This window comes from Aethalodelphis obliquidens, unplaced genomic scaffold (genome assembly GCF_003676395.1).
Source record: "Aethalodelphis obliquidens isolate GAN/ISIS:26980383/991018 unplaced genomic scaffold, ASM367639v1 scaffold28, whole genome shotgun sequence".
Lineage (NCBI taxonomy): Eukaryota > Metazoa > Chordata > Mammalia > Artiodactyla > Delphinidae > Aethalodelphis > Aethalodelphis obliquidens.
The window spans coordinates 7,264,582-7,276,941 of record NW_020837972.1 but is presented as its reverse complement, the minus strand read 5'-3'; the positions used below and the strand labels follow the sequence as shown (position 1 = coordinate 7,276,941).

General features: G+C 48.9%; 1 protein-coding gene across 2 annotated transcripts in view; it reads left to right on the top strand.

Annotated features, from left to right (window-relative positions):
* The first annotated feature begins 3,977 nt into the window (after window positions 1–3,977).
* GLTP (glycolipid transfer protein) overlaps window positions 3,978–12,360 on the top strand; it is a 23,319-nt gene continuing 14,936 nt past the window's right edge. The window contains exon 1 of one of the 2 annotated variants that reach the window (XM_027124507.1): window positions 3,978–4,214. In XM_027124507.1, coding sequence (XP_026980308.1) covers window positions 4,112–4,214 — 103 coding nt within the window. In that variant the 5' untranslated portion in view covers window positions 3,978–4,111. The remainder of the gene's footprint in view (window positions 4,215–12,360) is intronic. The other variant, XM_027124508.1, reaches the window with a different exon arrangement.

Sequence of the window (12,360 nt, the reverse complement as noted above, 5' to 3'; positions counted from 1 at the left end):
TCCCCTCCCCTCCCCTCCCCTCCCTTCCCCTCCCCTCCCCTCCCTTCCCCTCCCCTCCCCTTCCCTTCCCTTCCCCTCCCTTCTGTTCTTTAACAATTTGATCCCCTAGGTGGGTCCCAGCAAGGTAAACATCAGCGATGGGGGGAGGGGGAGAGGGTACATGCCGGTCCAAAGAGAGGTGTCATAGTTCAAAAGGGATAAGAAGAGTGTCTGCATGGGGTGAGGGTGGCCCAGCACAGAGGGCCAGAGCTTGCGTGAGTGAGAAGGTCATCCTCATGGAAAGGCAGCTTGGTATGTGGTGTCAGAACTTGAGTGGGGTGTAGAGGGTATCCTTGTTGGGGGGAGGGCATCATCAACAATAAGAAATTGTTACATACGGGGAGTTGGTCAAATAAGTGAACACACTGAAAACAGTGAGAATACTAGGTTTCTCACTGTCTGAGCAGGGAGTTACCAGTATGGAAAGACTAGAATTAACCCTGTGGAGTTAGGCTGGAACTGGATCTATTAGGGAGAACTCATGGTTTTCGATATCAATAAAAGACTATAGATATAAATATAGATATAAATGTGTGTGCGCACGTGTGTGTATAACTCAGTCCACTGATAGGATCTAGGGGCAGTGACACCCCCCAAACCATAAGCACATCTAGATCTTGGTTTCTAAATACCATTCTCTACTAAAAGAAACCTGGGTTCTACGGAGAAACGGCTGATTTCAGAGCTAGGGCAGAGAAAGTACAAGATGAGCCTGGAATATCTTGTGTCAAACGGTAATGAAGTGTTTAAAGAATGATGGAGACGTGTCAAAAGGACACAGAAGCTAGATTAAAGGGGCTATCATGGACCAAATCTAGGATACACTGGGCACCCAAATAAATAATAACAGTAATGGATTGTAACCCATGGAATCAAGAGCCTGTACTGATGGAAATAAATAAAGGGAAAATTTGATGAGAGATGGAATATTTACCTAGTCTCAGAGTACCTCCCTATGAAATATTTATTAATTTCAAAGAGGAAAAGAAGAAATTCAGAGTGAGAAGCCTGGAAGGCACCATCTTATTCAAGTGATCACAATTAACATCATCCATAATTGGACAAATTGAAGTCACCTATATCATCTGTTATGATGCAATAAGGACACAGCATCACTTCTGTGATATTTCATGATATACAGAAGCCACAACTTGCATCTAATCTATGATGCCTGGTCTGAACCTAATTGAGAGGAAACATCAGACAAACCTAAACTGAGGGACATTCCCCAAAGCGCCTGCCCTTCAAAAGAGTCCAGGTCACGAGAGCCAAACAAAGACTGGGGAATGTTCCAGACTGAAGGAGACTCAAGAGACAGGACCATTACATGCAACATGAGATCCTGAACTGGACCCTTTTGCTACAAAGGACATCCTTTGGACAAATGGCAAAAGTTGATGAGCTCTGAGTATTAGACACATTAAAAATGCATCAGTGTTAATTTTCTGCATTGATGGATGTATTGCGATTCTGTAGGAGAACATCCTTGTTTGGAGGAAATACACATTGAAGTATTTAGGGTGATGGGGCATTTTGTCAGCAACTTAGGCTCAAATGATTCAGGAACAAAAAGCTATTTGAATTGTACACCTAACTTCTGTGTAAGTTTGAGATATGTCAAAAGAAAAAAAAATGTGTTGTGTTGCTTATATAGCATTAAAAAAGTTTTTTAAAATTAGTTGCCAACATCTAAAAATCAAGAGATTTTTGCCCTCAACTCTAGGTTTCTGACTTCCCTTGAGAAATCTGAAAAGCTAGCAACTCCGGGAATGAGCTGTGCCACAATGCCCTTTAGATGGGCTGTGCGATCCCCAGTTCTCCACAGTCCCCTCCACTCCTTATTGTGTAACCCTCAGCCCACGGCATCCATCTATGCTTCCAGCCTGGCCCCTAGGACCAGCCCAACCCCTGTCATAAGCTATGGGAATCCACAGAGCAGGCACTTAAAACATTTGTTGGATGGATGGGTGGGTAGACGGATGGATGGACGAACTTTCAAGACATCGCACTAACCCAGAGCAACAACCTATCGCAGCATCTTAAACCCATGTTCCACGGCAAGACAATTCTTCCAGACTTGAATTTTTTATATCAGCCATAATCTCTGGTGGTTTGGCTGCAATGGAGCAAGTTGAGAAATCAGGGCATTGTCTGAGGCTGGAGGTCCCCATGTGGGTTGTGATCTTTCTGTGGAATTAATGGCAGTGTCTGAAATGTAGGTGGGGTTCTGGCACTGGGTCAAAGTGCTGGGAGGGCTGGTGAGGGAGGCTTCAAGGAGATGGTATCTTAGGATGCCTGAGGGGGTGAAGTTGGGTGGGGTGGGAACAAGCCAAAGTTGATGGCTTGGGCTTGCTATTAGTGGGTGAGCTGACTTTATGGGACATGTCAGGGTGTGGGTCATGGGTGAAAAGTGATGATAGCCTTGTCTCCCCCAGACCCTCTCATTTCCTGACTGTACGTGGGTCGTGTCCTTGGTTTGGAACAGCCTCTTCTCCCATTTACCCCCTGAAAGATTAAATTGAAAATATTGAATAAGGTCTGGCAATTATTTTTCTGACACCGGTGGTTTCTCATTGTCCTTAGGATAAAATCCAAACTATACCACACTCTACCTAACCCAACAAGCCCCTGCTCACCTCCCTGAGCTCAATTCCTATCCCTCCACTCCTCTGCCTCTTCCTCGCACTTGCTCCACTCCCATTCCCCCCCCCCCGTTCCCCCTGGCTGCTTGCACACACCAAGTTTTTTGCCACCTTAAGGCTTTTGCACATGTCCCAGCCACTCTGGCTGTCTCCTACTTCTCCCTCAGGTCTTGGATCAAATGTCACCACTTCATAGGTACTCACTGCCCCTAACTCTCTACATCCTATCCCAGTCATGTCCTCAGTCATCCCCTGGCACTCCACCTTGTTTTAGCTTCTTTGTTTACACTTAGTATTTGAAGTTGTCTTATTTGTGTATTGTGTTATAATGTATTGTATTGTGTTGGGTTGTATTGTCTCCCCAACTAGAATGTCAGCCTCACAGGAGCAGATATTTTGCTGTACTTTTCATCACTTTATCTTCAATGTCTAGCACAGTGCATGGCACATAGTGGGGGCACAGTTAATTATTTATTCTGGAATGAATGAGCTCTCAACAATTGTGTGCTAGATTTTGGGACACAAGCATCTAGGTGGGTTTTGGCTGAGGTGAGCTGTGCTCCAGGTTGTGACAGGCGTGTACTCTGAGCTAGTGGGCTGAGGTCAGGTTTGAGGAAACAAGCACCAGTCAGGTGTTGATTGAGTTGGATTGTAAACTGGGCTGAATCCATCAGGTAATATCAGACTGTTGAAGTCAGACTCGACCCCAGATTTCAGGTAACAGGAGTCCTAGTTAGGCATGGCTGAGTTAACTTGTGACTTGAGCAGTGTCCAACAGGCATAGGATCACTCACGGAGAAGAATTATGCGTCCCCAGTGGTTGTAGCCAAAGAGAACTGTGACCACAGCAGTGTCCAAAACGTCACTGGGGGCTGTTGGAAGACAGGCTCTGTTTGCGGGGAAACAGATGTCCTAAGGGACGCTGGCTGGATTGGGCTGTAACCTGGGCTGGTGGATGGGTTGTGAGTTGTGACCTGGTCCATCAGGCGAGGACTCGGCCCAAGCCAGCCCGCCTGGTTGGGGGGGTGCCACGCCGGGGGCGGCAGGTAACACACCTGAGGACGGGTCACCTGGGAGCGGCTCACCTGGGCGTACCTGGATCCACGAGTCGGCGCGCTTTCGCGCCGGGCGGGCTAGCCCCGCCCCTCGGCCAATGGTGACGCGGAGGTCCGCGGCCGTGGGCGAGGATTGGGCGCGGGCGGACGGGCGGACGGGCGGGGCGGGGCGTCCGGCAGCTTAGGCGCTCGGCCAGCGGGCGGCGCTGAGCGCTCGTCTACGCGGGCGCGGAGCGGGCGGAAGTGGCGACGCTGGCGTCCCTTGATCCTGCTGCGGGCGGCAGTGACGGCCCCGGAGCTGACGGCGGCGGCCCGGGGGGCGGTGTGGACGCCCGCGGCGCCGGCTGGGGCATCCCCAAGGGCCTCGACCCCGAAATGGCGCTGCTGGCGGAGCACCTGCTGAAGCCGCTGCCCGCGGACAAGCAGATCGAGACGGGGCCCTTCTTGGAGGCGGTGTCCCACCTGCCGCCCTTCTTCGGTGAGCCGGGGTGAAGAGGGGAGCTGGCCCGCAGCCCTGACCCAGAGCGCACCCGCATCCTTCTTCTCCTGAGCATCCCCCAACCATCCCTCAACTAGACACCGCAAATCCTAATTCCCCACGCACCCAAGATGCCCTTTTTCTCCAAGCACCCCAAATTTTCCCTATCCCTGCCCGCTCCCAAATCCTCTTTCCCCCGAACATGTCACATCCTTCATCTCTTCCCAGACATCCCCATATCCTCCATCTCCCTCAGACTCTCCCAACCCTTTTGTCTCCCCAGACACCTCACATGCCAACATGTCCTTCAGATGCTGGCAGTTCTCCGCCTCCTGGTGCACCCCAGTCGTCCTCTCCCCACAGACACCCCTACTCTTCCAAATCCCCAATCCTCCAATCCCCCATCTCCCCTAAAACATCTCTCACCCTATCATCCCCCTCTTCCCTTTCAGAGTGGCTCTCAACTCCCTCTCCTTAAAATGAATCCCCCCCATTTCATAAACCCCCTCTTTTCTGTAAATTCTCCCAGCCTCTCCCTCATGGGACTTTGTGAACACTTCTTTCCTTAGAGTTCCCTCATTTCAGATCAGAGACACCACCCACCACCCCCACTCCAAGGGCAGGAAGCCTGGCAGGGTGAGGAGGGGCCTTTTGGAGGGAGTCGCAAAACTCTGGGGCCCGTTCCTAGGGAGAACCACCTAAAGCTTTCCCTCCATTTAGAACAGGGTTCAGGACAGGGGGGCTGCTATGTGGGGTGACATCAGACATGGAGTGCTTGGGATGGGGTCCAAAAGGGAAAGACCCCTCCTCCATATGTCATGCCCTGGGAGGTCATAGGAGCACTGAGCTGGTTGCAGACCTTCCTTTCTCCTATCCCTCAGCCCAGCCCACACCCTGGATGGAAAATGGGAAACTGAAGACAGTACCATCGGCCCCTGCCCTTTGCTTTGCTGGTCCTGAGTAAAGGCTGAAACCTGAGCTCTGCTTTTTCCTCTTCTATGTGGGCTTGCCCAGCGCCCCGCCCTGCTGTTTCATTTGGTGGCCTTGCAGGAAGAGACCAGTCCGGAGGGCAGAGTCTAGCTGAAACCCGCAAACTGACAGAACCTTGACAGTGACTTGAACTGAAGGGAAGTGGCACCTGGGGCAGTCACTCCCTTTGCCCCCTAGTGGGTGACCAGGGCTCATGGTGGGCAGTAGTCCCTGAAGTGCCGTGGGCTCTGGGGTGGTTGTGACTACGTGGAGTCGTGTGCCAGCTCTCCTCCTCCACCTCTTGAGCCTCAGCATCCCCATCTGTGAAATGGGCATGCTGATCTCCTAGGCTAGCGGCAAAGAGTAAATGAGGTGGTGTGTGTAAAGTTCTGAGGCCTTAAGTGCCAAACAGGTCTTAGCTGTTGGCAAGGGGAGATGCGTGGTTGTTATACAAGTTCCTGGATTCAGTTTTGGTTCCTTCATAGAGTGGATAATTGAGTAATGAGTAGTATTTGAGTGAGTGCCATTGGCTGGTTTGTACGATTCTCAGACTGGCTCTTTTACGTCCACTGTTACATCCCTGGTACCCAGAACAGTGCCTGGCACACAGTAGGTGCTCAGTCAGAACTTGTTAAATGTATAAAACATTCTTATTTTCTGTATCTCAGTGTTGAGATAACACTGACTCTCCAAGCAGGAGCTTGGGAGCTATCTGGTTTGAGCACTGAGGAGTTGTTGATTTTTGTGACAGGTTTTTCCCCCCTCCTTGGTTCTATGAGCATTTGCCCTGAACAAGGATTCAGAATCTGTTTAAGCTAGTCGTTCTCAACTGAGGGCGGTTTCGCCTCCTCAGGGGACATCTGGCAATATCTAGAGACATTTTTGGTTGTCACAACCTGGGAGGGGGGCGGGGTGGTGAGGGGCACGGGGAGATGCTACTGGCACCTAGTGGGTAGAAGCCAGGGATGCTGCAAAACATCCTCCAGTGCACGCACAGCCCTCACCACAAAGAACTGATCCAACCCCAAATGCTAGCTGGATCTCAAGGTGGAGAAACCCCGAGTTAAGCTCTGTGGCCCTTTCCTCCCTCACCTTCAGCAAGGTTGCCCATCAGTTCTGCATCTGGGGGCTCCTTCATTTGATGCGATTATCGTGCCGGTTTTAGAGGAAAGGGGGGTGGTGGCGGCTGGAGCTGGCGGTGATCTGGTGCCCCTGCTGGAGAGCACCCCCTCCTCCTTTCCCTGATCTCAAAAGACCCTTGTCTTTGCTGCGAGCCGGGTGCTGTGGGCCGTCACATCTGTTGACAGAACCACCATTTATACAGAGGCCTCAGTGGGTTGGCCCACAGAGGATAATTCTTAGCACTATTTAAAAAAACGTGATGATCCATTTTGAAGCCTCAGGCTCTTCTTGGGGGAGAGTTCCTCCTGAGGGTCTAAGCTTCAGGAGGATGCTCCCACCAGTGGCTTTTCTCTGGCACTCAGGGGTCGGTGGAGATCCGCCGTCAGCTCTGACACACGGGCTTCGTCTAGGTCTTGGGAACGTCTGGTCCCCTGGATGATCTGGGTGGTGTGTTTCTGGAATGGAGCAGGCCTGGGATTATGGACACAAGAAGTCTGAAAGGCATTCGGTGCCAGTTTCCTCCAAATCAGGGTTTCTCCACCGTGACACTGCTGACATTTGGGGCTGGGCCATTCTTTGGGGTGGGGGTCTGTCCTGTGCTTTGTAAGACGTTTAGTGGCATCTCTGGCCTCTCTCTACCAGATGCCAGTAGCACCCCATCTCTCCAAGTTGTAACAACCAAAAATATCTGCAGGGAGACCGAGTTACCCTTGGTTGAGAGCTACCGCTCTTGATATAAATAGGGCAGAGGGCTGAAAGCTGTGTTTCTTTTGGTTTTTGGGTTTTTTTTTTGAAAGCTGTGTTTTTTAAAAGTTTTAATTCTGCAAGGAAGATCTGTTTCTCAAAGGAAAATGGAACCAGAAGAAATGATAAATTAAAAATCTCGCTGCCATTTATTGAGCATTTACTGTGTGCTAAGCATTCTATGTAGATGAATTCACTTAATCCTCTCACAACCTTTTGAGGCAGAGTTTGTTGTTGTTGTTATTGTTATTTGAGAGAATCAATGCTGACATTTCAGAGTATTTTCATTTCAGACCCATTTATATCTTCATCTATATTTAAGGGGAAATGTATAAGCTGCTTTTTTACACCCAACAATATAGCATAACCACCTTTACCCATCAATCAGCATTTTTCATAGCTGCCTAGAACTTTGTTGTTTGAATGTGGCCATAATTTATTTAACCAATCCCCTGCTGTTGGACATTTACATTGCTTCCTTTTTGTTTTTTTGCTCTTGTAAACTGTGCTACAGTGAACATTCTTGTATATATTTCTTTGCATACGTCTTTGGTTATTTCTAACGTTTAGAAGGGAAATTGCTGGGTCGAAGGGTGTGAAGGCTTTTAACCTGTTAGCACAACCCCCTTTCTTAAACCATCATCGGTGGTGGTTTGGGACAGAATTGGTTGGGCTTGATGAATGCTAATTGGTTGGGCTGCAGGTCAGATGTAGCTCAGAACATCTGTATCCTGGGCTAACTCTTCCATATCTCCAGCCTGAGTCTCCCGAGCTGTATAGGTTTTGCTGTGTCCACTTAGAGGTCAGCCCTTTGTCCATCTTCTTTCTTTACCTTGACCCAGTAATTGGATCTCACCTCTGACTGATCAGTTTGCAGCTGACTTCTGTGAGGCCCTGCTCTCTAATCTTTTATGGTCAGTTATGCAGCTGTTCTAGAGCATTTGCAATTGGAGGATGGGGGGGTGGAGGGAGGGTGAGGGAGAGGCTTAGTCATTTAGTCTTGTCACTCCCTGCCTAGAAGCCTCAGTGGCTCCCTGTTACCCCGCCTTGATATCTGTGCTGTAGCCTTTCTGAATGGCTTGCAGCCCCACAGAGGGTACCACGCCATCATCTGCCTCTGGCACTTTACCCACGTCAATTTCTCTGCCTCGGGTACCACTCCTCTCTGGCCCACCACCTTCCTTTCACCTGGTTGGGTTCCACTTATCCTTAAGGAATCAGCTTAGGGGTCACCTCATCTGGAAAATCTTTCCTGACTCCCATGGAATCTACCCCATTCTGACACTTGGAGTTATTTCAGTGCACTTGGTGAGCTAGTGATGTCTGTCGAGTGAATGCTTTTGGTTCCATTCCCATTTTTCTGGGTTCTTCTAAAAGTGTTTTGCTTTCTTCTCTCTTTCTAAGTTAAAATATAGAATCAAATTAAGATACATAACTCATATCCTGTACCCATGGCAGACGTTAATAATCAATCATGATACTGTTTTTCTCCCCTTTAAGTCTAAACACAGCCTCGGCCACTCCGAGGTCCATTAGAATTGATGCATGAGGTGACACCTGTTTGCTCTCACTGTTTAGGGAGCAACCAGAGATGCAGGAGCTGAAAGTAATGATTTCTACCTCTTGGTTCTTGAGATCCAGATTCCAGGGGTGATTTTACTTCCTTCAGGCTTCTTAGCTTAATTAAATGGATGTGCATAGAATCGAGCCTTACAGATATCTGATACTCACGAAACAGTCCTAGAGTAGCCCCAGAAAGAGTGGTTTTGCGTCACTTTGGTTCAATGCTAGCTCTATTTGGCGGGGATGGGGGTGGGGTGGGGGAATGGCAGGCCCAGAGGCACAGAATTATCTTGTTTTACAGCCAAAGAAACCAAGGCCAGAAAGGTTAGGTGACTTGCCCAAGGTCACACAGCCAGCAATTGACCACAGAGCCAGACTAGAACTCAGGCCTCTGGACTGCTTATGCAGTGCTTTTGCTGTTGTGCCTGCCTGCTTTCCTGGCTTCCTGTCTGGTCAGTGGAGCCAGCCTGTTTGGCCACCGAAGTCCAGGAGCTCTGCTGGCTCCACTGTGGCTTATCCAAGTCACTGGGAACCCCAGACCAGCTATGGAGGTTTCCTTGGAGCTGCGTGCCTCATAATCATCTTGCCATGTTGGGACCCTATCTCTTGCCTAATTGAACGCAGATTTGATAGCTGGGGCATGGAAGTCATCCAGTGGGGAGGCCCCAGACAGCTCAGTTTTTCCTTTAATTGGGACACTGAATTAACTGCCTGGGGACCAGCCCCACCCACACCCGCTTGGCCTCTAGGAAGTTGTTCCTACCATTGCAACAAGCACCTTTCAGGACTTGGGACCACAATTTTTTTGGTTTTTGTTTTTTAAGTTGATACAAATATATGTTTATTTTTGGTTTTGTATAGAATATCCCAAGAAAGAGAAACAAGAAACTGTATTAACCCTCATCCAATAGCAGGTTAGTTATCATTTTGGTTGAGTGTCTGTTGAGAGCTGGATGCTGTAGGAACCGGAAGTAGACCGCTTCTAGGAGGAAGAAACAATGTACTTTGCGGAGGGCGGTGGATAAGTCACTTTCAGCAATGGGTTTTGCAAGTTTGAACCGGCCTGCAGACTCCTCTCATCCATTGGAAGTGTGTTTGCAAGTAGTGAGTGAGGATTCATTAGCCTCGAGGAACACCTACTGCGTGCTGGTGGGACATGCTCATGAGCTCACCTGGCCCAAGTTAGAGCCAAGTAACACCTGTATAGAGGGCTGCCACTGGCCCTGTTGTCTTATCCCATCCATCTGTGTAACAGCCCATGAGCTGGCTGCTTTGGAGGCTTAGAGGGAAGAAGTTGCTTTGAACCTGGGTCTATTGTCCACTGAAGTCCATGAATCGAAGTCTCTAGATAGATGGATATTGGCATCAAACAGCCAGCCTGAGCTTGAGTGCTGCTTCCCTGGTGCCCCAGCTGTGTGTCCATGCCCTAGTGGTTCCCCTCTCTGAGCCTGCAGCCCCAACTGTACAAGGCGGAAGCTGGGCCTCCCAGGAGGGCCGAAGGAGGCGGCCTCCCCCAGATGATGTTGGCACCCGATGCCCAGAATCACTCCATCTTTTTGCACAGGTGGGACAGACATCCTCAGACTTTTAGACTCTGCACTTCTTGCCACACAGCCCTTGGGAAACAAGGTTCTTGCAAAAACAAGCTGCCTCTGGCTCTTGGTGACCAGCTGCCAGGGCTTGGGGCCAGCTGAGCTGCCTGGCTACTGAAGCAATTCTCACTTATAACATCCAAAGGCCAGTGCAGAGCATGGACAAATGGTGCCCACCTGCTCTGTTCCCCCAGTGATAAGGATGAGATCCTCTTGATCCTCTGGGTTCAGAAAAGTCCAGCCCTGAGGTCAGGGACTGAGGTCTGGCCTCTGCTCCTGGAGGGAAGAGGATGGAGAAGAAAGAGGGAAAAGACCCGAACGTCCACTCTGTCACCTGCTGGCTCATCCAGCCCCCGTTTCATTCCTCATCTGTGGGGTGTCTGTCGCATAGGGCTTCTTGGAGGAACAGTGTCCCATTGTGAATCGCCTCCCAGGCCCCAGCAATGTGCCTGGCAGAGCGTAGGTGCCCAGCCAACATGGGACTTGAAAGGGAATGGAAAGAATGCATGACAAAGGGCTTTGTAAAATATAATGCATGACCCCATAATAGCCAGCATGGAAAATATAATGCATGACCCCATCATAGCCAGCATGGAAAATATAAGGCATGACCCCATCATAGCTAGCATAACGCCTGTTTTGAGTGACTCCCATGTGCCAAGCATCGAACTAGCCGATATCTCATTTCCAGTCCTTATCGTGACCTTATGAATTAGGAGGAATTGGTGTCATTTTACAGAAGAGGAGACCAAGGTTCAGAGTGGTGAAGGGATTTAACCAGGTCACACAGCTAGTAAGGGCTTTGTAGGGGGCCAGCCCTGCCACAAGTCTTCCAGAGCAGAAAGGGCCTTTTTGAGCTGTTTGTCGGGGAGGGGAAATGATAGGAAGTAAGTTCCCATCTGGCAGTGTGCTTATTTCAATGAGCTTATTAGAATGGAAATGTAGGTTGCATTGTTTCAGTTTTAAAATGGCCTGGATGGATGTTAACTCCTTGTGTTACATTCTTACAGAGTTACTTGTAACAGGGTTTTTTTTTTTTTTTTTAAATTGTTACAGTGTTAACTGTATCTGAACTTTTAAAAGTCATTACAATGGGGGCTTCCCTGGTGGCGCAGTGGTTAAGAATCCGCCTGCCTAATGCAGGGGAGATGGGTTCGAGCCCTGGTCTGGGAAGTATTCCCACATGCACCACAACTACTGAGCCTGCGCTCTAGAGCCCGTGAGCCACAACTACTGAAGCCCGTGTGCCTAGAGCCTGTGCTCTGCCACAAGAGAAGCCACCACAGTGAGAAGCCTGCACCCCGCAACAAAGAGTAGCCCCCACTCGCTGCAACTAGAGAAAGCCCACGTGCAGCAGCGAAGACCCAATGCAACCAAAAATTAAATAAATGAATAAATAAATAAATTTAAAAAAAAAAGTCATTACAACGGATCAGCCCTCTCCAGAGTCCTGTAAAACCTCTGCTTTCTGTCCCTGCAGTTCCGCAGTCAGCTCACGCTTCCCCTGGCTCAGAAATGATTCCTTTTCTGCACTGCTGTCCCGCCGAGTTCCTTTCTCCACTCCCTTCTGATCTCAGACATTAATGGTCAGGAATACATGGTCCTTATTTTATAACTGAAGGGCTCCTGTTAATTTTACCCATATCAATCAACTGATAACACCTTCTTTCCCTACCTCTCTCTCCTCCCTCCCTTCCTCTCTTTCTCTTTTGATTTCTTAATCATTGGAATCACTCTTTTCTGGATTTCTTCTCTAAAGAATGATGATATAATGTAGAATAATAGTTATTATAATCATAATCATAAAGAATACTTTAAAAAAATTTAGCCAGAAACTATGAGGTGAGGCCTGGTATTAGCCTCATTTTACAAATGCGGAAACTGAGGCTCAGAGAGTTTAACTAAATTCTCCCAGGCCACACAGCAAGCAAGAGAAATCATTTTCCCATCTGCATTCCCGATTGAAGGCTGGTTTTTGACAAAGGGGTCAATTTTGGATAAAGAGAGTTGGCATGTCATGGGGGTAATTTTTAAAAGCATCATTTTGTAAACATTCTTTTCTCTTAGATATTAGGATAGTAGAATTTAGAATGGGAACTAGTTTTAGGAAGGTGGGCATTCTCAGGGCTCTTACGCTTCAAAATAGGCCTTATTGC